This window comes from Capra hircus, chromosome 1 (genome assembly GCF_001704415.2).
Source record: "Capra hircus breed San Clemente chromosome 1, ASM170441v1, whole genome shotgun sequence".
Taxonomy (NCBI): domain Eukaryota; kingdom Metazoa; phylum Chordata; class Mammalia; order Artiodactyla; family Bovidae; genus Capra; species Capra hircus.
The window spans coordinates 121,548,503-121,575,387 of NC_030808.1; the positions used below are offsets into that span (position 1 = coordinate 121,548,503).

The 26,885-nt window shown below is 37.7% G+C and overlaps 1 protein-coding gene across 3 annotated transcripts; it reads left to right on the forward strand.

Annotated features, from left to right (window-relative positions):
• LOC102175526 (phospholipid scramblase 2) lies at positions 934–25,888 on the forward strand. 3 transcript variants are annotated; one of them, XM_005675471.3, is made up of 9 exons: positions 938–1,419; positions 6,104–6,129; positions 10,096–10,137; positions 13,425–13,627; positions 14,936–14,978; positions 17,536–17,756; positions 19,643–19,804; positions 22,408–22,569; positions 24,994–25,888. In XM_005675471.3, exons 2-9 carry the CDS (start codon positions 6,117–6,119, stop codon positions 25,024–25,026), a joined length of 879 nt encoding a protein of 292 aa, XP_005675528.2. In that variant the 5' UTR covers positions 938–1,419; positions 6,104–6,116; the 3' UTR covers positions 25,027–25,888. The 3 variants fall into 3 exon arrangements, with proteins under 3 accessions (XP_013821336.1, XP_005675528.2, XP_017904656.1); XM_013965882.2 differs by lacking the exon at positions 19,643–19,804 and having other exon boundaries at positions 934–1,419; XM_018049167.1 differs by lacking the exons at positions 6,104–6,129; positions 10,096–10,137 and having other exon boundaries at positions 939–1,419.

Below are 26,885 nucleotides of genomic sequence, written 5' to 3' on the forward strand. Positions count from 1 at the left end.
CCTCATTCTCTATTGCTGTGGAGAGAAGGTGGCAGTGGTATATACCAACCGTAAGCAAGATGATGGAGACATAAATGGCAACCCACTCCATTATTCTTACCTAGAGATTCCACGGACAGAGCCTGGTGGGCTGCTGTCTACGGAGTCGCATAGAGTCGGACACAACTGAAGCGACTTAGCAGCAGCAGCAGCAAGCAAGATGAAGGAGATTTCTTCTGTTAAGAGAAAACAGAACGTCTAGAGATTCAAGAACAATAGTCATAGAAGAGGGGAGGTTGAAAAATAACATTGTAATGCAATGTACTGGATCTCTACAGTTTTCCTATTACTTCTGCAATAGATAATTAGCAATCAGAGAGCTAAAAGGCAAGGTACATCTCACTTCTTTTTTCCATATTCAGCTTTAATTGTTTAGAAGGTCATGTGTCACTTTGGTAAATGAAAGTGTGAATTGAAAAACAACAATGAATCTTTTATTTTAACAAATATTTTCTTAGTGTGCCTGTTTGCTAGTAAGAGCGCTGTAAACAGTAAACATTCTAAAGTGAGTGAGTGAAAAGTGAAGTCGCTCAGTCGTGTCTGACTCTTTGCGACCCCATGGACTGTAGCCTACCAGGCTCCTCCCTCCATAGGATTCTCCAGGCAAGAGTACTGGAATGGGTTGCCATTTCCTTCTCCAGGGGATCTTCCCGACCCAGGGATCAAACCCTGATCTCCAGCATACCAGGTAGACACTTTAACCTCTGAGCCACCAGGGAAGAGCTCTTCAAAGGAGTTAAACGTCATTTAGTGGAAAGAGAGAGACAGAGAGACAGGAGCAGAGAGCACAGAGCAAAACAGAAAAAGGCTTGTTTAAAGAGAGAAACAATCTCAACTCGTTGCCCAGTGTACTCTTTAGTGCCTTCTGCTTCCTGGCTAGAAAGCCACGGGACTCTAAGGGAAGGAGGTCGGTCAAGGCAACGGTAAAGGAAACTCCGCACCCAGAGTCCGCCCGGAGGCGGCCACTCCCTGTTAATAACTTTGTAAGTTTCCAGCTGATTTCGACCTCCCAGTTACTCGCGGACCTGAACCTCAAAACCCAAGTATTTGGAGCCGCTCTAGGGGCAAGGAAAGTAGCCTACAGACTCTCCTCGCCGCACCGGGGCGTCGGTCCAGCCCCAGGTCTCGCGCAGAGACGCGGAAGCCCTGCTCAAGTGAGGAAGAGGGCGGGAACCCCTTTGTTACCCAGGATTTAAGAAACGAAACTAGAAACCACGGGTTTCGTCATCGACATCGCTCAGAAGCCTCGGTAACTCCAGCCAAGGTTGTGTGTAAGGAGCACACTCGATCGCCAAGCGTTGGAAGCAGAGCACAGGCCCCGCGCCCGGGTTCCCGCAGCTCCTCTCACCGCAGGTAGCGCCGGAGCAGCTGTGCCGACAGGTGGACGAGCACCCGGCGCGGGGCAGCGCGTGTTTCCAGGGTGGGCGGAGGGGCGCTGGGGCACTTGGGAGCGAGGGGCGCGAGGGCAGGCGGGTTGCGATTGCGCTGAGATTGGGGGTAGAGGGTGGGGGCTGGGGGCCTAGAAAAGCGACCGCCGAAGCTCAGCAGGGACTGAGCCCGGGGCCCGGGCGTCCCAGTCCCATCCTGGCCAGTCTCAGAATCTTTCCGAGGTCAAGGTATTTCCTGCCTGAAACCGCCTTGTAGGTTCGAATTAGTTTAGTCCATCTCTTAACGACGCGGAGCGGCGCTGGGTCGTGACCAGAACCTGGACTCAAGGGTTATCTGCCAGCATTTGAGGGAAATCAAAGGGACGATTAATAGAGCCTGCTAGCTGCCTTTGAACAGAAGTATGAATTAGGATTGTGGATGGAGCCAAAACTATGCTAGGCACCCTGAAACACAGGAAGAATTGCCAAGACAGGTGGTTTATCACGTAGAAGGTAAAGTAGGAATCCACCTGCCTGACTTGAACGTGTCTCTACTACCTGATATCTGTGGAATCCTGGGCACTCTCCTCCTACACATTCCTTTCTTGGCTCATATCTGAAATTGGGTAACGATCAAAAGTTACAAGAGTTAGAGTATGATGTATAACTTCAGCACTGCAGAATATGCTCAGTAACGTTAGATTTATTACTTTTAATATCTGACCAAGCCCCTGCTTCTCCAGGCTCACTGTCTGGTTCCCATGTGGTTTATTTAGACAGCTCTTCCAGCAAGTCCTGGCACAGCCACTTCTCAGTTCCAGGAGCAGGCAGGCAGTATTTCTGTTAGTTTAGCAGCCTGAGATGCATGGTTAATGTAGGTGCCACTTGCTTAGTGGGAAGTATCAGGCGACTCAGGATACCCTTCTTCTTCCTGGAACTTTCTTGACAATAGAACTTTCTCTTAATAGCACCCTGGCAAGTATTAGGATTGTAGGACTTTGAACGCTGAACAAGCACAAAGAAATGGGGAAAATAAATGGGGGCTTTGAATGCTGAACCAGCACAAAGAAATGGAAAGGGAAATGAGTAGGTTTCTGCATTTGGATAGAAATATCAGATAAGATGGCTGAATCACAGGTTAGCCAACCTTCACATCTGATTGGTAACTGTTCTTTCTGACTGAAGGGAGTGAAATAATACTGAACACACTGTTGAATCAATCAACAAACACCAATTAAGTGTCTTGTCCTGACAATCCATGTGCTGGCTTTTGAGAGTTTAGAGAGACAGAAAACCTGTAAGAACTGCTCCCTGTCCACCTCTCCATTTTCTTGTCTAATGATCTCTTTCTTTGCTCTGCCACCCACAAGTCTTCATAACCTTGAATGAGCCAAGCTCTCTCACTCCAGCCATAGGATTTCTACCCCTACAGTTCCCCCTGCCTCAGTGCCTCACCCCCGCCCCACCCCAACACACACACACAAACACATACACACCTTCCTAGCCTGGTTGATTTTAAACTGCCTTTGGCACTCAGATCTCACTTTTTGACAACCCACCACCACCATCTAAATTAGTGCCCCCATAACTCTTTTTATAGAGCCATTATTTTTATTCATAACACTAGTATTTGTAATAATATATTGTTAATTGTCCATCATTTTGTCCTAATGATTGTTATAGTGCCTTCAAGCAATATTCCTGGAAAATAGGCACAAACTTTATACTGAGTGAATATTTACAGATGTATGTATACACATATATAATAACACATATTCCTATCCTGGGACTTGGAGAAAAATGTTAACTGGCTTGATTTTAGGCAATTAAGAAGTGGATTTGGATAAGTAATCCAAATCTAGTTAATGTCTAGTTTATAGGCATAGTAGTTTCAGAATCTTTCAAAAATTAGGGATATTTGCTCTTTGAATTGCAGGTTGTACTTTAATATTTCTTGATACAATAAGATAGAAACTTCAGAACCCCAAGAGATGGGTCAAAGGGTTTCCTGGAATATGAATTGTGGGAACATAAATGCATATGACCTGCACTGTTTCTCCTTCTCCCTGGTGAAAGTGAAAGTGAAGTCGCTCAGTCATGTCCAACCCTTCGTGACCCCATGGACTGCAGCCTACCAGGTTCCTCCATCCATGGGATTTTTGAGGCAAGAGTACTGGAGTGGGGTGCCATTGCCTTCCCTGGTAGGAGAGGTTTATGATTAATATCCCAGAGCACCAGTAGAATAGGTCTGATAGAATAAATCTGACAGAGATATGCTTATATATGTATAGTATATGATGCTTTAATTTCCTCAGATGCTCTCATTTAACAGGTTAGGAGTGTGTAGTAATCCAATTATAATTTGAAGTTCTGTATTTGTCCTGAAGCAGTTATGATTCCAGTGGTACAGTATATACTATGATTTCATTAGAGATCTTTTTCTACTACTAAAAGATAAATATGATTTTCTTGGAAGTCTTTCTGTTATTTGTTTCTTACTAGGAGCAGTGGAAGACATTATTTAAAAGTTATATTGAATTAATTAACTAATTAATTCATCCAGGACACACCACCCAGTCATTTCCAAAACTGAGTGATGTTATATCTTGTAATAGACCCATTAAGTTTAAGAAAACCAAAAGACCCTTAAAACAGCAAGGGAGACCAGACAGGGATGAACATGGGGGATGTCTTGAGTCCACAAATACGTTGTTCTACCTGGCACACATACAGGTTCCACTGTTACTTCACATTTTGTACCAGAGCTTATAACATACCGTTTTTCCTGCTTGAGATATTATGAAATTGTGAAAATTCTAAAACCTACAGAAAATTGAGGACACAGGTTTTGTTCTGTCGTTTTACCAATGGATACTCATCCTCACAAAGCTATGTTAAGACTCAAAGTTCCTTTCAGATGGATAGACTTGCCCTCCAGAAACAATGAATTTTTTTTTTTTACTAATTCAGTGATTTTCTCATAAAAATAAATTATTTAATTCTAAAATTAATATCTCCAGGTATTATTTGAGATTTTTCCTTGAACTGAGTTTCCTTCTGGCCTTTTAGGAAAAGGAAGAATGACTGAAACAGTACTTCCTTAAAATTGCTTAGTTGATTAAAGAGCCATATAACATTTTTAAAAAACTAATCATACTTATAAAGTGATCCTATGAGAAACAGTGGTAAAGTAAAAAACTTGAGCTGTTTAGACTAGTGTGTTAATTAAGGGATACTACCGATTTCTACTCCAGAATTTATTAGGTTTTAAATTTTTATATATGTTAAGGAACTCTTAGTACATTTGAAGATAATGAGTATAAATTTTAATATACACTCTTTGATCACAGAAATGAGTGTTGACAAAAGTAATCATGGCTTATTGTATATAAGAATTTAGTCTTCTTTTTTAGTTCATGTGATAGAACATAAAACACTAATATGGCCTTAGAAAACTTTTGGCATACGTTTGTTACTTGTGTTTTATAGTTTATTGTTCACTGTTCTAGAATAACTGCAGAAAAACATAAGATGTTAATTTTTTGTTCTTTTGGCCTGAGGAGGTTCATAGCACTTGGTTTCTGACCAGTTAATGCTAACAGGGGTTATTATTGTTCTAGAAAAAATCCAAAAAGTCAACACTGCAACAAGAAACATATTTTTTTAATTTTTCCAAGGCTAAGAAAACCCATTACTGAACTTCTTGAGTATATATAATAAGAGGTGACTATAATTGGAATATATTTAAGAGCTTTGCTGTATTATTAAAATTTATGCTTATGACAGGCAATGACAAATCAATAATTTGGAAGAGAGGAAGGATGTGGTTTCTTCTCGGGAACACCAGATTTTAATTAAGGATATGGAAGGATCAGTTGGCTTTTACTTATCATTTAGGGTAACACAGTAGTTGGAGTTATTAAAGGGGCAGCAAAGACTGGAGATGGCCTGGAAAGGGCTGAGCTGATTCATATTAGTTTGCAGGTCCCAGATAAAACAGTCAAGTAGCAAGTTTTTGCCTAATGTGTTAATTATAATTAACATGCACACCGGGGTTGGGATTTAAGGTGGAGAAATGGAAAAAGTAGTGACTTAGGTAATAGTGGGAAAGACTAGGATGGGATCAAGTCACTAGAAGACAAAAACAGCTTCTACAACCTCTGGGTGTATATTTTTAGGCTAAAAATCATTTATTGATATACAAACAGGGGGCCAGGCCTTCTCAAATTTGCTGTTCAAGCTGGGCAGAAAATATCCTCAGGCTCTGGGATTCCAGAGATATCTGCAATAGTGTGACCTGATAGCTAACCTTTCTCCTTTCATGGTGAACCACAGCTGGAGCCCAGTACTGTAGCTCAGTCCTGGATTGCATGCTCCCTGTAGGTTGCGTAGATTGCAAGGCTCAAGTTTTTAACTGGAGGGCCTTGGGCTCACAGTGTTTCTTTTCTGTCTTCCTTCCTCTTTGGACCCTCTCCTCCCAAGATTTTTAGAAATCATTCACTATCCTGGACTGACCCACAATTTCTAAAATCCTACTCAGAAACACAGCAGTGGGAAACAGGGTCAAGACCAAAGGGTTCAAATGACCAGATTCTCAATGGTTAGATGACTAGAGGAGTATCTTGTGTGTATATAGTTTCCGGGTATCCTTTTACATATATTTGACCTATGTATTTATATCAGGTCTTCTTTTTCAGCACTGTTTAAATCATGGACAAACAAAGTAAGTAATCTAAGTGTTTATTTTCCTCCTATAATATTAAATCTCGTGTTAATGTATTATTTGTCAAAATGTTTTATTCAGTTTCTGAAAGAATAGAATTTGGTTTGTGTTGTTTATGTTCCAGAACCCTCAGTCTGGGGCAGTGTTTTGACTATAGAGAAGATATACACAAATATCCACTACCACTAACTTTCCCTTTAAAAGTAAAAAAGCCTTAGATAAACCTATGAAATCTTAGGCTTAAAAAAAGTGGAATCTTAGGCTTACTGGAAAATATATAATTTAATATTACACTTCATCTGAATCAGGCTTCCCTTTTCTTTGTACATTTTATATACTAAAAAAAAAAAGACTATTCAAGTCATATTATTCAATAAACAATGGACTTAATATGCCAGGGCATTGTAGTAAAATGCTCTGATACATCCCCAATATATATCTCATAAAATACACATTTGAATAGGTTTAAATAAATATGTCTTTATTTTCTGGCTTTTTTTTCCTCAAGAAAATTCTAAGTAAGATGAGTATTGGCCAAACATGTAATAAAAGACTTTGTCTTTTAAAAAGTCGAAGTTTCTGAAGAGAAAAAAAAATCAAGTGGGAAAAAAAATCCTGTCTTCGGAAGGCTCTCTATTCTCTATCTTTACTTAGATAACCAAAGAGATGTTTATCTCTACCACAATGCCGGCCTTGCTACATATATATCAGATCCTCTTTAGGGCCAGAAACCTTGACTTTCTTTCACAAAGTTTCATGATTTTTCTTAATATACGCTATATTAATTTAATTAACAATACTAAAAACTTTCAAAATGTAAATTCCTATAATATTAAGGTATTTTCTTTGCTATAAGCTTTAAGATGCTTCAAATCACTTAAATAATTGATTGGGTCATGGTCATAATTACCTTTTAACTCTTCAGCTTCATATATACAAATGTATGAATTTGTGTGTATATGTGTACATAAGTAGAATGTATATGTGTGTGTGTATATATATATATATATATACACTGATATAGAGAAATAACAATAAAATAACTTGTTGACAATATGAAAGTCCTATGATTTTTTAAGTTATTCTAAGTCTGCCAGGAGAAATATCAATAACCTGAGATATGCAGATGACACCACCCTTATGGCAGAAAGTGAAGAGGAACTAAAAAGCCTCTTGATGAAAGTGAAAGAGGAGAGTGAAAAGGTTGGCTTAAAGCTCAACATTTAGAAAACAAAGATCATGGCATCCGGTCCCATCACTTCATGGGAAATAGATGGGGAAACAGTAGAAACAGTGTCAGACTTTATTTTTTTGGGCTCCAAAATCACTGCAGATGGTGACTACAGCCATAAATTAAAAGACGCTTACTCCTTGGAAAAAAAGTTATGACCAACCTAGATACCATATTCAAAAGCAGAGACATTACTTTGCCGACTAAGGTCCGTCTAGTCAAGGCTATGGTTTTTCCCGTGGTCATGTATGGATGTGAGAGTTGGACTGTGAAGAAGGCTGAGCGCCGAAGAATTGATGCTTTTGAACTGTGTTGTTGGAGAAGACTCTTGAGAGTCCCTTGGACTGCAAGGAGATCCAACCAGTCCATTCTGAAGGAGATCAGCCCTGGGATTTCTTTGGAAGGAATGATGCTGAAGTTGAAACTCCAGTACTTTGGCCACCTCATATGAAGAGTTGACTCATTGGAAAAGACTCTGATGCTGGGAGGGATTGGGGGCAGGAGGAGAAGGGGACGACAGAGGATGAGATGGTTGGATGGCATCACTGACTCAATGGATGTGAGTCTGAGTGAACTCTGGGAGATGGTGATGGACAGGGAGGCTTGGCGTGCTGCGATTCATGGGGTCACAAAGAGTCGGACACGACTGAGCGACTGAACTGAACTGAAGTTGCATTGCACAAATACATCCATAATTCATTTGCTCTTTGATCTACTTGAGCACTTGCCCATTCACTTATTGTTTTTCTTTTTATAACTTACCCCTGGAATTCCTGAAACTGGGATTGTTGCTCTGATACTGAAACCCCAGAGATTATAGCCTCCTAATTTCTTGACTCTGTGAGCTCCTTGATTTGTGTGTGTATTTACTATTGTTCAAACAGCGATACCTGGTAAGAAGTGCCAAAATGTGACATACCATTTAAGGATGGGTCTCTAAGTCGAACTTGTAGTGTGTTTCCTTGAGATCTGTTGAGTCTTACTCTGTGAGGGGGCTATGGGCAGAGCCTGAGGAGCTAGAGAACTGGAGCTGGCCCACTCACCTGAAGCCAAGACAGAAAAAGAAGAGATGGTTAGGACAGAATGACTTGTGATATTGCAGTGATGTGTGATAATTTGGGGTATGCTGTGGTCCGTATGAGGAAAAGCCCTAACTCAAGTAGAGGATTTTCTGTTACCTGAATTTGCACAGTATCCATTGACTCCATTCAGCTGAAGTTATTATGAAGCCAATAATGGGAAAAAAAGAGGGTAGGAGTGGGGCATGACCAAGTCTTCCTGTGAAATCATATGACTTGAGTGGTCTTCCAAGGTACATAATAGAGAAACATACAGGAAATGTTTCAGATTGAAAGGCTGGTCAACTTTTTCTTCTACATTCATTCTTCAGTTCAGTTCAGTCACTCAGTCGTGTCCGACTCTTTGCAGCCCCATGAATCGCAGCAGGCCAGGCCTCCCTGTCCATCACCAACTCCTGGAGTTCACTCAGACTCACGTCCATCGAGTCAGTGATACCATCCAGCCATCTCATCCTCTGTCGTCCCCTTCTCCTCCTGCCCCCAATCCCTCCCAGCATCAGAGTCTTTTCCAATGAGTCAACTCTTCACATGAGGTAGCCAAAGTACTGGAGTTTCAGCTTTAGCATCATTCCTTCCAATGTCCCCATTATTCAAAAATAAACTATTTTGAATTTACAGTTAATAAGCCATAGGAAAGAAAGGAGAACATTGCATAAATGGAGTGTCTGAAAGTGAAAGTGAAGTCGCTCAGTTGTGCCCAACTCTTTGCGACCCCTTGGACTGTAGCCTACCAGGCTCCTCTCTCCATGGGATTCTTCAGGCAAGAATACTGGCGTGGGTTGCCATTTCCTTCTCCAGGGGATCTTCCCGACCCAGGGATCGAACCCGAGTCTCCCAAATTGCAGGCAGACACTTTAACCGAGTATCTACTAGACCATAAATTCCATAAAGGCAGAGCCAGTGTAGCCATTGAACCTGAGGTGTGACACAGGACATGCTAATAAATACTTATTTTCTGGCCAAGGTGGTTGCTAAAGAGTGACTAGACAAATGCAGATATGAAGAAATGGGAAACTGACAAATTTGTGCATACATTGAGATTATTGAAAGCACACTGATTAGCATATAGCAAAATGTAACATGTTTGTTGTAATTAACTCAGTTATGATTTTTTTCAGTCAAAATCAGTCAAATACTAGGAATTTCCTATGGTATAAACTTAATGGGGTAGTTCCAGAGTAAGTATTAAAAGGATATTTAAATACTGAAGTACATGTATAATTTTAAATATTTAAAACATAATTCTTAAAGCAACAATTATAGATAGCTTTAAAATCACCTATAATCCTTCCATTACCAAACCCACATCCAACTAGTTTCATTTATCTGTTTCTCCAGTCGATATGTGGTTTTAAAACAATCTATATTTTCCTCATAACAAAATAAAATATGGAAGAGAACACTCATCAAACTTTTTTGAGGAATAGAAATTCAGTACCAGTAACTTAGCTGCATATTTTATTCAAAGAGAATTTGAACCAGGATTCTACTGCAAATTACCTTTGATAACAGCCACCACTTTTGTTAAGTGAAGAATCCACACTGTTTCAATACAGCACGAGCGCATGTAAATGAAATTACCTAAGAACTATGCATTTTTCTGATATGTATATTTATTTTTAAGAAGATATATGTTTACCTTTTGTTGAATTACAGATATGCAAATAAATGCTCCACACCTAGGAACAAATTTAACAGGTGAGTATACCCTTGAATATCCATCAGCAGCATTCCCAAGTAAACATTAGCTTAAAGAATAAAAAAAAAAAAATTATCAGTTATGGACATTGCCCAAAGGATGTGTGTGTGTATGTCTGGATGTGTGTGCCTATCTCTGTGTGTATTTTAGTAGTGTCTTTTATTAAAGGGGCAAAAATGAAATTGACAGTGTAGTTCTTGATTTTTTCTTTGATTATATGTTATCATAAAGATCATTAAAACATTTTTTCTATACAGGATATAGTGTTAATAAAACAGTAGTGACTTGACAGCAAATGAAATATAATGTTGCACATAAATTAAAAACCAAAATATACATATTAAGTAACAGATTTTATTCATTCTCCATTTGTTTAGGAGATTTGTCTCTGGGTATTTTTGAGTTATTTATTATCTGGAGTTAATTGTGTTCAGTGATTGTCATGCAAAAGAGATGACTGCTAAAACATGGAAGAAGCTTCACTCAACGGAAACATAGCTACCCGGGATAATTCTCACTTTCATTTTGAAACACAAAAATGTGAAAGCTTTACTTTTATATACATACTCAACTGTGCCTTGCCTTTCTAAGAAAAGTAACTGAGTCATATCACTACATACACCAAGGAATATATTATTTCTTTTGAACCACTGCCTAGAAGACTTCAGAGATTTTCATTTAGACAAACGCAGTCATCAGCATTTCCAGAACTTTACCAGATGGCAGAGTTCATTTGCAAGTAGGCAGGCTACATGTTGAGAGACCAGGACTTAGGATCAAAAGGGATCCAGTTTGGCCACAAGAGTTTATGCATTTTGTATTCTACTCTGAGCAAACATATCTCCTTGGAGCTGAGTGACTTGTTTAGCTGTCTAGCCAGGAACCTCTCAGTGGAGCCTGGATCTCCTCCAGATGTTTGTGTTTAAAAAAATGAGAAGTAGAAAGACTGTCAAGTTTCTAAGATGATAGTTCTCAGAGGTGCATAGGCTTAAGTATTACTTGTTAACTACAACAGTAGTACCAGGGCACCATCCCAGGAAGACTGAAGCAGAAGCTCTGGATGTGGCGCCCTGGGATTAGTAATTTTTTAATTTCCCAGGTGATTCTTATGTGCAGCCAGGGCTGAGAACTGTTACTTGAAAATTTTATATGGTTGGTGTTTAGAGAATTATTAGCACTTGGGGGATATTTTAATCCACCCTTGGCTAAATAACAGTAGATAGTACATAACTAGGTTATAACCAGACTGGCGGGCTTGTGAGAAAAATAGCTCAACTTTATTTCGCAAGTCTAAGGCTCATGTAGTACAGGTCTTTTATGATAATGATGCTAACAACAGTGATGGATTAAAATTGAGAGCTTATCATGCTGACTATGGATTAACTCATTTAATTTTCAGACAATATTAACAGGGTAAATACTATTAATTATCCCAATTATGCAAGTGCAAAAACAGGTATAGAGAGACTGGATCAGGCTTCACGTTTTGGCTTCTATATTTAATCATTGTGTAATGGTTTTAAGCAAGTTGCTATACCTCCAAGCCTCAGTTCTTATGTATAAAATGGGCATAATATTTTTTAATTCAGGTGGTCTGAAGATTAAATGAGACTATGTGTAAAACACCCAGCACAATGCTTTACAATTAATAAATGACAAATATTTGCCATTATATTAGTAATATATTAAATCAATTGGGCTTTAACTAAATGAAATATTATTTCAGGTAATTCCATATGCCTATTTAATCCATTGATTTGGAAAATAACTATTCTCTCAAAGAATCCTGTGAAGATTTAATAATGCTAATAATGTAACCAGTTAATTCACATCTCTCCCTCACTGGCTTCCTATGGTTTAATCTTTTCACTATAGTTAGTGCTGTTTAAAAATAGATATGTTGATGTTACAGACAGTACCTAATGGGTGAGGCTTCCCTAGTGGCTGGCTCAATTGTAAAGATACCACCTGACAATGCAGATGATATGGGTTCAATCTCTGGGTTGAGAAGATCCCCTAAAGAAGGAAATGGCAATCCACTAAGTGTTCCTGCCTGGGAAACCCCACAGACAAAGGTGTTTGGTTGGCTACAGTCCATGGGGTTGCAAAAAAGTTGGACATGACTTAGCAACTGAAAACAACCAACAACTATTAAAATATTGTAGGACATAGAATTTTCTTTGAAGTTATATTCCATTCCTATGGAACAGTTCCTCTGTGGACTATTCATTTAAATTATAAAGTTACAAAGCTTCATATTTGTAATCACAAATTCATGTGGAATAGGATAAATACTTATTGAATTTCTTCCACTACTGTGCTTAATAAATACTTGAGACAATTTTGCCTGCTAGAAGTTTTTACCTTCCTTGATTCTCAAGTTATATTTTCCAGAAAGTTGCTAAATTGTGAAATTTAAATTTGGAATGGAAGTATCATAATTAAACTTTTTTTTTTTTCCTATGTGGAGGGTTTTAGGAATGGAATACACCATGGGTTAAAACTTCAGGCAAACTGTTAACCCAAGGGAGTATCTGGACAGTAGTGGAAGGAATGACATGCCTTTACCTCTTTATGAGGGTTTCTCAACAAAGGCACCATAATATTTTCGGAGGGATAATTCTTTTTTTTTCAGGGCGCTGTTCTGGTGCTTTTAGGCTATTTAGCAACATCCCTGGCTTCTACCCACCTGAGGCTAATTCTACCCTCCAATTGTAACAGCCAGAAAGGTCTTCAGATGTTGTCGAGTATACAACAAAGGGACAAAACTACTGTCAGAACTATACGTATAGGAAATATCACTTGTTAGAATTCTATAATCATTTTTTTCACAAGGTGGTTTGGCCACAGAAATGCTGACTCAGAGCCTCTATTTGGGGCTTTCTACTCAATGCCATCCCTCTTTTTCAAGAAGCCATTTCAGAAGTTTTATGTACCTGACTCTAGATTGTTGTTGACTTTATTTTACTTCCTTAGTTTTCAGGCATATTTTCATCTGAGTTTTGACTGATAAGGGTAAGTCTGTGTGGCAACTCTGTACACAGAGCCTAAACCCCTCAAAATAGGAGTGGACATGAAACCACAGATACCTCATTGAAAAATCACTAAAAGATAAGAATATCTTAGAATCCTAAGAATCTTAAATATCTTAAGATTTAAAAATATCTTAGAAATCCTGTTTCTTCTGAGTAGAAATTGTGGTTTGTAGACAACTGGGGTGATCCTAAAAGACTTGGTTTGCATTTTTCTGTGCAGTTACGAATTATTTCACATGTTCATATTTCAGGACCTCCAGGACATATTGGCTATTCTGACCCCCAGGCTGGCTATCAAGTGCCACCACCTGACTATGCAAGTCCTGGCCCAGTCGGTCTTCCTGTCCAATACCAGCCAGTGACTGGTCACCCAGGAGGGCCCACACAGGTACCATGGATGCCAGCACCACTACCTCCATTAAACTGCCCACCAGGACTGGAATATTTAACTCAGGTAATTCAATACCTAAAACACTCATTAAAAACAAAACAGTGCTCCCAGTTTACTTAATGAGATTAACAATTAACTAATTCACCAAAGTGTGAAACAGTAAACAACTTTACTAACAAATTACTCTAATTCTTCTAGGTCAGGTTTACTTTTACAGCAAAATGCAAATGTCTTAGGAAATTGTGTGTTCTATGATCTTGAATATAATCTGCAGTTACAACCAATAGCAAACCTTTAGTAAGCAATATTTTCCATGCTTTATTCCTAAGTATAATACATGTAGTAACTCATTTAATTCTTTTAAAAAAATTCTGTGATATGTAAGTATTATAATTATCACCATTTTACAGAAGAAGAAACTTAGGTACAGAGAAGTTATATAATTTGGTCAACATCAAAATGCACAGGAAGTAGGAACAGATTTTTACTTCCGGGACCTTGGCTCTGAAAACTGTGCCCTTTAATCCCAACACTGAATAATTTCCCAGGAGTTGGAAAGAAACAGCAGACTCAATTTAGTGTTCGTTTTCCACAAGTGGTACTAAGAAAAGAGTTAATAATCTGTGTATAATATGACCTACCTTTTATAATAATTAGAAAATTACATTTTTATGTTGCTTTTGTTCTTTGGAAGACCGAATTTTATTAATGCTACCAATAAGGAAAAAACATTCCTGGGTTTTAATGTACAGCATAATGGCTTACCTCAGCAATGTGAGGTTTAGTATTTGTTTGGCATTAGAAATCTGGTAAGTTAGTTTTCAGCAAATGAGCTGTCTCTCTTTCACTCTGCACTAATTTAATTTCCCATAATGCACTTGGGCAGCATATAATATAAGAATTTGGTAGTTCCTAAATTCTCTAAGAAATACCCTAAGTATATTATTTTTTAAGAAAAATTAAGCCCTTACAATATATTTGGGGAAGTCATCACCTACTATAAATGATATTAAGCACACTTGAAAAATGTTTTTATTTGTAGTAAAAAGCTCTTTAAATGGATGAAAAGGTCTTAATATTTCTTAGGCCCTTTCTGGAAGGAACATTTTTTTCTAATTTTATAGGGATTCCAGTGTAAGTCAATTTTGCTTGACTTGAATTTGCCCACATTAAAAATAAACACGTTTCAGTAGTTGTTAAAAATATACTAACTTTTATTTTATACCTAGAAGTGATACAAACAGTTATTAACTATTGATAAATGTTGATAACTGATTATATACATTCTTTTAAAACATACAAACACTGATGTTAATTTGTTTGGCTTAATAACATGGTTACAGCTCTTTTTTTTTTTTTTTACTATAATAGATAGATCAGCTATTGATTCATCAGCAAATGGAACTTCTGGAAGGTATGTATTCATTGTATTTATCATATTTCTAGGAAGAGAGGACATTTATGCAGATAAAAGCGTATCATGAAACACAGATATAACACTTTCAGGGATGTTGAAATTAAACCTGGCTTTAAAAATGTCTCTGTGATAATGAAAATCCTGATAAGGATTATCAGCAGCTCAGTTTTTGAAATTAATAGTCAAGTGCTAAAATACCATTAAGCTGGACATCTGTCCTCATGATACAGACCATGACTTGGGAGGAAACCAAACAAAACTTATTTTTGTTCAGTCTTCTCTCTAGAAATCACTTCAGTGATTCTATCACTAACCCACCCTAACCTCTATCTCTTCAACTTTTCTTTCCCCAGTTTGTGATGAGCTTGAGATTGTCAAAGAGTCACAAGCAGTAGTTCAGTTGCCTTACTACATTTCCAAAGTAAATGAACTCTGAATTTGGGTGGATGGGGATGTTTTGGAAAACTTCATTATTGTCCATGGTTTTTCTTGGGAGTTCAGATGAACCCTATAAAACCTTTGTTCCATGGGCTATGAATTATCACCTTGGGCACAGGGCCACTGCACTGAAGGATGCTGACCAGTCAGCCAAAATGCCTGACTTCCTAGAATATCACTGCTGTTCCTATCAGTGGGGCCTGACTCCTACAGTTGTTTCCTTTGGTCCAGGGCTCCTCAGGTGCAAAGTAAACTTAAGAAAGCCAGTAGATGTTTTAGGACTGCTGCCAGGGAAAGAGAACCTGGGTAAATTCATGAACCAATGTATTTTCCTTATAGACAATTCAGTGAAAGCTCGAATATATCTATTAAATCTTTCTTCATATCTCTGCAAAGTTCTTTACCACTGATAGGAATAATAAAGTGAATTGTACTACTATAGTAATATGGTTAATATTTGGTTAGAATATATAATTGCTTATTCTACTTAAATTACTTGTGATGTTCACTGTTAGAAATTTAATGTTCTCTTTTTTGAGGTGGGAGGGGGGCACAGTCCTGCTGCCCAGCTTGTGTGATCTCAGTTCCCTGACCAGGGATTGAACCCAGGCACTTGGCAGTTAGAGCATGAAGTCCTAACAACTAGAGCACCAGGGAATTCTCTGTGGGGAGTTTTATTTATTTTATTTTATTTTTACTGTCTGGTCATGCCTCTCAGCATGGGGGATCTAAGTTACCCAACCAGGGATCAAACCCACACCCCTTGAATTGGAAGCGTAGTCTTAACCACTGGACCACCAGGGAGTCTCATCATGTTCTCATTTTTATTAGTTTGTTTATACTATATTTTCTCTGGAAAGGAGTGTGGTAATTCGAATTTTCAGTTTTTTTAATGATTCATTTTAGAGTTTATTTTTGATATTATAAAAACCAAAAAATCAGACACTGTACATTATATAGCACTCCATTTATAGTTTTCAGATTTATAAGTTTTTCATATATTTAAAAATATATATATATTAGTCATGAAATACAAAGTAAATTTCAAATTTAATAATTATAAATTCTTCAGTTTTTAAAAAGGATATCTAATTTTCTTATTTTTGTCTTAAATTGCAAGTTTATATTTTAACATTATAAATAGTATAGAGAAAAGATTACTCAGTTTATTTTTTAGCACCTGAGACGTGTCCCAGTTCAAAACTTAAGAGATAATGAAGACAAAAACCATAGAATTCTTTTATTTGTTTTCATTTTTTAAGTAACTAGAAAGAAACAGATTGTGTAAGCTCACTTATCTCACTTTACAGATAAACAAGCTGAAGAATTTTGAGATTAGTTTACTTAAGAAGCACTTAGGTAATAGATCCCATTTCATGATTACTTTAACTTTTTTTACATAAAATATTTGACAGATGGATATTGAGGTAAAGGGTGGCTCTTTTAAAGGCAGAGTCAGGGTCTGCCTAAGTCATAGCAAAGACACCTAAGGGAGGTCATGGTGATGAAACTTGTGAAGAACATTTTTATCTAAATCCATCCACACCAATATTAGAGACTGATTTTTGTCCCTCTGTTTTTTCATTGCTCAATATTTTGATGACTTCTAATATCCTATGACTCGTGTTAATGAGGGCTGTGGGCAAGTATGTGCGTGTGTGCTCAGTTGCTCAGTTGTGTGCCACTCTTTGCAACCCCAGGGATGGGAAGAGTGGGATTCCTCTGTCCATGGGATTTTCCCAGCAAGCATACTGCAGTAGGGTGCCATTTCCTGCTCTAGGTGATCTTCCTGACCCAGGGATTGAACCCCCATCTCTTGCCTCTCCTGCATTGGTAGGCACTTTACCTCTGTGCCACCTGTGTGGCACAGAGACACAAGAAGCCCTTGTGTCTCATATAGAAATTCCAAATTTCTCTGTACTCTAATACCCTCTCCTCCATCCCCTTCACTTTTTTCTATATTTAGATCATTTCTAAACACCTTTCCTTTTCTTCCTCCTGTGTTAAATGAAGTACCATCTAAAAATGGTACAGCTAGACACTATAGCATCTTAGGATAGACTGATTATTCTTTTAATGCTGTAGACATAATGAGTCCCTCTTTTTATATTTTTAGTCCTAATAGGTTTTGAAACTAATAACAGATATGAAATTAAGAACAGCCTTGGACAGAGGATTTACTTTGCAGCAGAGGATACTGATTGTTGTACTCGAAATTGCTGTGGGCCTGCTAGGCCTTTTACCATGAAGATTCTTGATAATATGGGTCGAGAAGTCATAACTCTGGAAAGACCACTACGGTGTGCCAGCTGCTGTTTTCCCTGCTGCCTGCAAGAGGTGGGTGAGCAATTAACACGGTAATTTTTACAAATACTTTGCAAAGTAGTTCTGTAGGAATTTTCACCTTATCAGTGAATTTATATAATAAAATGAGATTTAAAGGTGAAGTGGTTCACCAGCTATTAGTTTATCCTTGAGAGTAAATTGTAGGAAGGCAGGCAGGTGGAAAGGAGTGATCAGTTTGGCCGACATTCCTGAGCAGTGTGTCCTCTGGGGTGAGATCAGAGATCTCAGAGACCAGACTTCTTGGTCTTCAGGGAGAGCTGAGAATGTAGGGTGCCTGGTTCAAGGCCCTTACCTGAAATGACCATGAGCGCTTGACCAAAGCCAGATGAGGGCCCCATAGGGAATATCCTCAAATGCCATCCCAGTAGCAAGTGGACAGAAGAGTGAGAAAAAGAATACATATGTTCATCTCATAATTTTAGCCAACCTACAGGGAGCTAAGGAGGGCTTCCCAGGTAACACTAGCCGTAAAGAACCCTCCTGCCAATGGAGGTAGATGTAAGTGACATGGGTTCGGTCCCTGAATTCGGAAGATACCCTGAAGGGAGAGCATAGCAACCCACACCAGTATTCTTGCCTGGAGAATCCCATGGAGAGAGGAACCTGGTGGGCTACAGTCCACAGAGTCACAAAGAGTCTGACACAACTGAAACGACTTAGCACAGGTGGCTTAGTGGTAAAGAATCTGCCTACCAGTGGAAGAGACCCAAGAGATGCAGGTTCAGTCCCTAGGTTGGGAAGATGCCCTGGAGTAGGAAATGGCAACCCACTCCAGTCTTCTTGCCTGAAAAATCCCATGGGCAGAGGAACCTGGTAGACTGCAGTCTAGGGACACACAGAGTCAGGCGTGACTGGGCACGAATGCACACACAGGGAGCTACCCTAGAAGAGGCTCCCTCTGAGAAATTTCAATTCCTATGTTTTTCAGTTCTCCATTTGAAAGAGTAGTATATTTGAGTTCCTGTAATTCCTATTCCAGGATATTGCAAGTTGTGAGTACCTTCAGGCCCATAAAGATCAGGTGTCTCTTCCATAGCACTTGACAGCCCTCTGACAGAGAACGTGGGTCTCGGGCAGGACACCAGGGCACAGAGTGTTTATAGGAAGCTGACCTTTGCCTGTATCTCCACTGGCCTGAGACTAGTGCTGCTTGGGTTCCCCAGTCGTCCTCACGGGTAGCTGTGAGAGCAAGGCAGACAGAACTACAAGCACATGGAAATTTGGTGTCTAATACTGCACTGATTTTGAAAGGATAACTGAAGTTGTTCACACTGAATTATTTTGTTTTCCATGTCAATTAGTTTAGATATAATAATACTCAAGAATAGCTGAGGTAAAACAGAGTTTGATAGAATATGATTTACTATTTATAGAGCATGTTAGCATATAATTGGCCTTAATAAACAGATCTAGGAAGTCCTCAGTTACAGATGAACATGCCGAGATGCTCTCAAGGTTGTGGAGCTGAGGTTCAGCTTCAAGATTCCAGGCCCCATCTTCTTTCCATCCTAGCACTACTGACCTTATTTGAAGATTGCTCCGGTGATCTGGGCTCTGTCCATACATCTAATTTTTAAAGGAGTTTAAAAAATAGCTTTTAATAATTTAGACATTTTTCATAAGTATGAAAATTTAAAAATATACGAGACTGACAGAGCAGTACCTCAGAGTAGATACTGGGCATGCAGCCTCCCTGAGTTGGTGTCTCATCTCTTCCACTTTGCCGCTGAGGAATCTGATACAAGTTAATTTACTTCTCTGTTCCTCCCCTTACTTACTCTATAAATAGGGATAATAGTAACAACCTGGTAAGGACATAGAATGAGTTAATCAAACAGTGTCTGACAAACAATTTATATATTCTTTTGCTTTTATAGATAGAAATCCAGGCTCCTCCTGGTGTCCCAGTAGGTTACGTTACTCAGACCTGGCACCCTTGCCTGCCAAAGCTTACAATTCAAAATGAGAGGCGAGAGGATGTACTAAGAATTTCTGGTCCGTGTATCGTCTGTAGCTGTTGTACAGATATTGATTTTGAGGTAAGACTTGATAATGTTTATAGGTTTTGCTTTCCTAGTTAATAAAATAAGCTGGGAGGATGTTACAAATATATTAAATGAATATTTATGTCCTGAGATTCCAAGAGGGACTCAGTGTGCTCATACATTTATCTTTGGTCAGAGAGATGTTTATTGCTTTGATTAAGTGTTAGTGCTGATTATGCTAAGTGTAAAAAGAGAAGCAGAGATTTGTAGTCAAATAAATATAAACAAAGCATCTAACACTTAAACATGGTGGTTTCTGTATATTATCCCTTTTGAGTGGAACATTAACCTTGTCATTAATGTCTGGTTTCCAAAGCATATCGTCTTTCCTTAGTCTGAAACACAGGCTATCAGTTCTCTAGGCCCTCTTCAGAATCTCTGGCATCTTTGATTTCCACAGAAGGGACAAATTCTAAAACTGAGCAGGGCTGGCCCCCTTATGATGAACCTATAGATTTCTTTTTAGAATAGTTTATCAGTTATTTGTATTAAATTTGTAAGTTAATCAATGTAATAGTAATATAATACAAGTTTATTATTTCTAGAAATTGAAATCATTTTATTATATAAGTTTTTGTTTTTAAGATTTTCTTTTTAGTACTTAGTTAAAAATCATCTAATCCTATTGACTTTCCAGTTGTACATCCGTATATAGTTTTCTGTTCCTTTCCATTAAAAATTTACATATTCTTACATAAATTTTTAGTGAATTTTTAAATTTCTTTCTGTAGGAATCAAAAAAAAAAGGAAATCTTAATATCTTGTAAGTCTAATAGTAGGATTGTGGTGGCTGATAAATTATTTTTTGTATATTTAATTTAAAATTTTTCTTTTAATTAAAAATAATCAAATTAAAAATAAAATGTAAGGTGTTTAGATGACATCTGTTAGCAGATGAAACATGTAAGTGTGCAACAGGGAATTTGTATTAGTCTGTTTTGCCATTGTAGCATAACAAAGAGCCCCTAAAACTCATTGGCTTAAGAAAACAGGAATTTATTCTCATGCTTATGGATCTCAAGGTTAGCTGTGTCTGGAGGATATATACCTAGGCTTAGACAGATGGCCCTGATTTAGGCTGTAAGTTGGCCTCAGGTCTGCTCCAGGTATGTTCACTCTGGAGTTGCATCAACAGCAGCTGCCTGGATCATGCATTTTTAGTGGCTGATCACTAGAGAACAGGATGAAGGCCAAGATCTCTGCTGGTGTCACATCCACTAACCCTCCATTGGTTAAACAAGGAACATGGCCAAGTCTTAATTTCAGTGTACAGGGAAGTATACTGGATTTCAGAGGGAGAACACTGAAATGACTATTTGATGAACAGTAATCCAGGCTATCACAGCATTCATGCTGCTAAGTCACTTCAGTCGTGTCTGACTCTGTGTGACCCCATAGACGGCAGCCCATCAGACTCCCCCATCCCTGGGATTCTCCAGGCAAGAACACTGGAGTGGGTTGCCATTTCCTTCTCCAATTCATGAAAGTGAAAAGTGAAAGTGAAGTCCCTCAGTCGTGTCCAACCCTTAGCATGGACTGCAGCCTATCAGGCTCCTCCATCCATGGGATTTTCCAGGCAAGAGTACTGGAGTGGGGTGCCATTGCCTTCTCCAACATCATTCATAGTAGAAGTTTATTTCAGGTTTTTAAAGAACTTAACTATCTGCATTCAAATAAATGAGTCAACTGTTTTTAATCTCCCCACATTTACGTAGCTGGTTTCAACCTAAGATAGGGCTTCAAATGTTGTTACCAGCATGTGTGGTACCCTGTGTACATTTGAAAAGGACACATCTCTTCCTGTTCTGATACAGCCCTGCCTGTAAATACCCTGGTGAGTGTGGGCTACATTCAGCCCCCAAATGCCCACTTTGTGAGGTTCATTCCACTGGCTACAAGCTGTTGTGTTCTTATCATGGGCCTGAGCTTTACTCAGATAGAAACATAAAATTAGAAAAACTTTACTTTGGAGTCCTTCTGTTTCATACATCCTTCCTCTTTTATTGTTCAGTCCCATTCTGTTGTCCAGTCTTATCCCAAGCCTTGACCTGGGGCATCCCATCAAATTACTTATTGGTTAGTTTACTTCACTCAAAACTGCCAGTCCTCTTTTCCAGCCTCTTGGCATTTTATGTTTTCCTGAGTCCTTCCATCCCCTTTAAACACTCAACCTATGTCAACTTTCTGTACTAATCTTAAGCTAAAGTCAGATTAGAGTTTCATTTACTACCCGCTCCCCCGACCAGATGGCTTCTAGAAATTTCATTCAAAGAATCATTTCACAGTTGTATCTTTTCCTGCTTGAATTTTATTTTGGATAGACTCAACTAATTTATTACTGTATATCTTAATGGAGAATAGAAAATGTTAACTATTTCAGCTAAACTACTTTCATATTAGTTCTCTGTAGCAAATAAAGTTTTTAAAATGAATCTATAAGTAAACATAGGAATCTACCTGCATCTACTGTGTGATATAATGTTCACAGTTATGATGGCATATATATAATTTTAATATTGGTTTCATTTTACTTCTAGTTGGAAAGTAGCTTTATTAGTTTGCTAAAAGTTTTTGTCCTTTTTCTTTTTTCAATTTAGGTTAAATCTCTTGATGAGAAGCATGTGGTTGGCAAGATTTCCAAGCACTGGACTGGCCTTTTAAAAGAGTTATTTACAGATGCTGATAACTTTGGCATCCAGTTCCCATTAGACCTTGATGTGAAAATGAAAGCTGTGATGCTTGGCGCATGTTTCCTCATTGTAAGTTTACTCCTGCTAATCTAGGGTACAGATGGTTTCTCTAGTTTTATTCTGAAATAATTTTTTAAATTTTATATATTTAAACGACCTTAAATTTGTAGGTTTTATTGAAAGTGGTCCTATTTAATCTTAGCTCTGAAATTCCGTTTTCTTCTGCTACTCTTGGTTCACAGGTGACTAGCTTCTCTCTGGAGGGTCTGTGTAGTTTCACACTGTACCAGAAGGATGTTATATGTTAAGGAGAAGTTCTGGTTTTAGTGGTTAAAAAAAAAAGCCACCACCACCACCAATAACAACAACAAAAAAAAAATTGGTACTTTGGAGAAGAGTTTGAATCTTCTAGTGTGTTTAAATGAAATAAGTCTCAGTGAAACAAGGACATTTTTTTCCTTATTCATTATTAAACCATCTAATACAGAAATACAAACTGCAGTAAGAGTGTACATTTGATCAAGTCTTGGATGGAACTATCAATTGAGAGGAAATATATGGAATACAGCATTGATTCTGAACTTGTCTTCACATTAAATTAGCTAGGAAGTTTTTAGTAGTAAGCCATACCCCAGTTTAACTAAATCAGAAGCACACCATTAAAAGTTTGTGTAGCTCCCTAGATGATTCCTTATGTGGCCAATGTCAAGGTCTCTGGGGACAGAGCAGTGGTTTTTCACCTTAGCTGCACAGTAGAAACACCTGGGTAGCTTTTGCACTCCCTATGTCAAGGCTGTACCCAGATCCAGTAAACTAAATCTGGAGATGGAACCAAGCCATCAAGTGTTCAAGCTGTCGTATGATTGCAATGCAAGCGAGGTTTGGAGCCACTAGATTATCTTAAACACTGACATGCAGAGGCAATCAGAAAAAAAAAAAAAAAAAAACACTAAAAAGTGAGAGAACATACAGGAAAAGATTCAGTTACTTCAACAAATAAATATCAGGAAGATAAAAATAAAAAGAGAAACACCAGCTTAATATCGTTTGTAGACTCTGTTTGGATACTGGTTTAAACAAACCAATATAAAAAGACATTTACAAGACCTTCATGCATTTGTGAACACAGGCTCTTTGATGATATTAATGAATTATTAAGGTTTTTAAAATGATGTTATTATGGTTATACAAAAACAAAACAGTCCATATTTTTTAAGGGTGTATACTGAAGTATTTCAGTATGAAATGATATGGTTGTTTATCACAGATTTGCTTTTAAATAAGGGAGATGAAGCCAGGGGAACATAAGGGATAGATTAATTGGTGAACCAAGCTGGGTGAGTAGTCACTGGGACTTTATTATGCTATTCTATCTAATTTGGGATAGGCAATGTTTTCTATATAACATTTTAAAGATAACCACAATTCTGTTTAAAAATTGTGCTTTCAACAAATGTTTATTTCACCTGAGAAGAAAACTGTAATCTTAATCTTAGGGAACTGTTTAACCAACGGTTTACACACCATAACCAAAGATATGATGTGTATAGGGCAGAGAGAATAGTTTGGGATGTCTGGTTAGATGAGATATGGGACTGGAGGGTGTTGGTGGGGTTATGAAGTGAAAGTCCCTCAGTCATGTCCAACTCTTTGTAACCCCATGGACTATACAGTCCATGGAATTCTCCAGCCCAGAATACTGGAGTGGGGTTATTAAGAAGTGAATATTGGGTAGATTGGGCAACTTCTTATAGACCTTGGAAAGATACTAAAAATTGTTTAGTTAACTGGTTAGTTTTAAGCTACGTATAAATAAAAATAATTATAAATCCAAATGTTAGAACAATAAATCCTGATGGCCAACTGTATTAGTGCCACTACAAGTGAATGGTTATAAAGATTCAGTCATTTCTTTATAAAGGGATAAAGGAAAATGACAGATGTGAGAGAGCTAAAATCCATACAATGTAGAAGTCATAAAGATGAAGATTTGGTTAGAAACTGATGGAGTAAGACAAACTGAGGAATAGAGAGACAGGCTTGGAAGAGAAGTCATAAAATTGGGCCCCCAAATTCTAAGATGTTATTCTAAGTCTAAGATGGCTGCCATTCTCCTGAAACAATCTAAAGATTGTACATGGAGCTCCATGTACCGTCACAACACAAGGTATGTTACTAGAGAAGGAGTTCAGAAAGTTGAAGAAGAAAGATTGAAAGAGGAACATTCTAAGAAGCATGAAAAAAAGTGAAACTTACAGAAATCACCTGAGAATTACATAAGTTCATGCAGGTATCAATAAGTTAACAGAATTGTAGGATTTAATTACCATTAAACTGGAAAGTTGAAGCTATCAATTTTTCCTAGATCTACGTATTACAGTTGATTTTTCTTGTATGTTATTGTGTTTCATCAGATCCCTTAGTATTTATGCATCTGAGACCTGATCTCTGCTTGGTGCTGAAAACTCATTTCTGTATTTTGTTTTTCTCTAGGACTTCATGTTCTTTGAAATGACTACTAAATAGAGAGCAGGAGTGTGGTAGTACATTTATGAAAGTCTCAGAAAATCTGAAGTCCGTATATTGATTGGGACTATGTAAAAGAAAAACTGGGTGGATTTTTTCTTTATGTAAATGATTTATTACAGCATGTGTAAATTATATTAGGATACCTGAAGCTTCAGGCATATGATTTTACTTTTCAAATTAAAGAGTTTGTTTTCTATATCACTTACTTATAAATGTTTTTATACATTTTCTTTTTCACTGTGCATTTTGGAGAAAGGATATAGAAATTTTTACATTTAAACATAACTTCCTATGATGAATTACTTGAAACTAGAGTTTCTGCTTTGTTTTCAATCTGTACAGCAAAATTAATTAAAGTCTTTTTAAAGTACTACTAATATAAACATACATTATTTTATTAAGTCTAGCTATTTCCTATGTAACAACTGTTATTTTGCCAAAATGGTATATTCAAAAAAGTTCAAAATGAACATAATTTTCAGTGTTTATTTTTATAATTATGCTTAAATAATACTCAATATTCATATTGTCAATTGTATTTTTTGTTCAGAAAATCACACTATATTTAACTTCTATAATCTGCAACTATTAATATTTTTATATTGACAAGACTATAAATTACCAAATTTTAATGATTTTTCATGATTAAAAGAATGATTGTGTACCAAAGAAGGACACACTTAAAGATTCACTCACTCTAAAACTGGGATACTATAATATTTTGAAGTAATTATATATGGAATAATTAGCTTCTGTTCTATATTCTTTCATTCTGTCTGAGTATAAATGTTTATAATGGTCTATATTAGATTATTTTTGCCAATAATTAAATAACTAAAATAAAACATTGCTGATATAGTTCTTTGAATGTTTGATTTTTGTTTTTAAATAAACTGTGAACAGTCAATTCACATGATATTCTGAACTTTACACATTTACTTCACTTTCCCTTTCAAATCTTTAAAGAGCTAAAGCGTATGATAATCTTTGGTAAAATATGTATATGCCTGTGCTGGAAACTGAGTTTTCTTCCTGTCAGAAAGTTAGTGCAATTTTTATACACTATTTTGTAGAGAAAACTGAATCAAGTGAGAGATATCCAACCCACCATTTACCTCATGGAAAGGAAAAGTGTGTTTAGGAAATAAAGAGCTTAGGGGAGATTTTCTTTTATCCACAGAAGAATCCAGCACCACTAGCTCCTAAGGATGCCAGAGGAGCTGGAGGAGTAGTCATAGCTAGACCACCTTTCACTAGCCTAAATAATTCACCAGTTGTCACATCCAATGATGAGGTATAACCAGGCACTAACATTCAGTTTATAGTTGGTACAGACAGCATGCCAGATATAGTGAGGTATTTGCACAGCTGGATTCTAGTGGCATTAGTTATGCCAGTTAGAGAAGGGAGGCTTTCCAAGCTAGCTGTGATGCCAGAGTCAACCCAAAATGAGGCTAAAAGGACTAACATTATCCCTGTCTTGTTTTCACTTTCCCCTTCCTCCTCCCAATGTCCCCTACTCCTCCTCCTCCTTGGGACAGAACTCAAGATCTCTGGGTAAGCAAAGTAAAACTATAACTTACCTGAACAGTTCCTTCCTTCTTCAACTACACAAAGAAGATCTGAGCAGAAACCCACACGTTATTGTAGAACCCATTTAATTTTAAATACTAGAAGAATAAGGTGAGGTAAGGTAAGTTGAAGTCGCTCAGTCGTGTCCGACTCTTTGCGACCCCGTAGACTGTAGCCTACCAGGCTCCTCCGTCCATGGAATTCTCTAGGCAAGAATACTGGAGTGGGTTGCCATTTCCTTCTCCAGGGATCTTCCCAACCCAGGGATCAAACCCAGGTCTCCC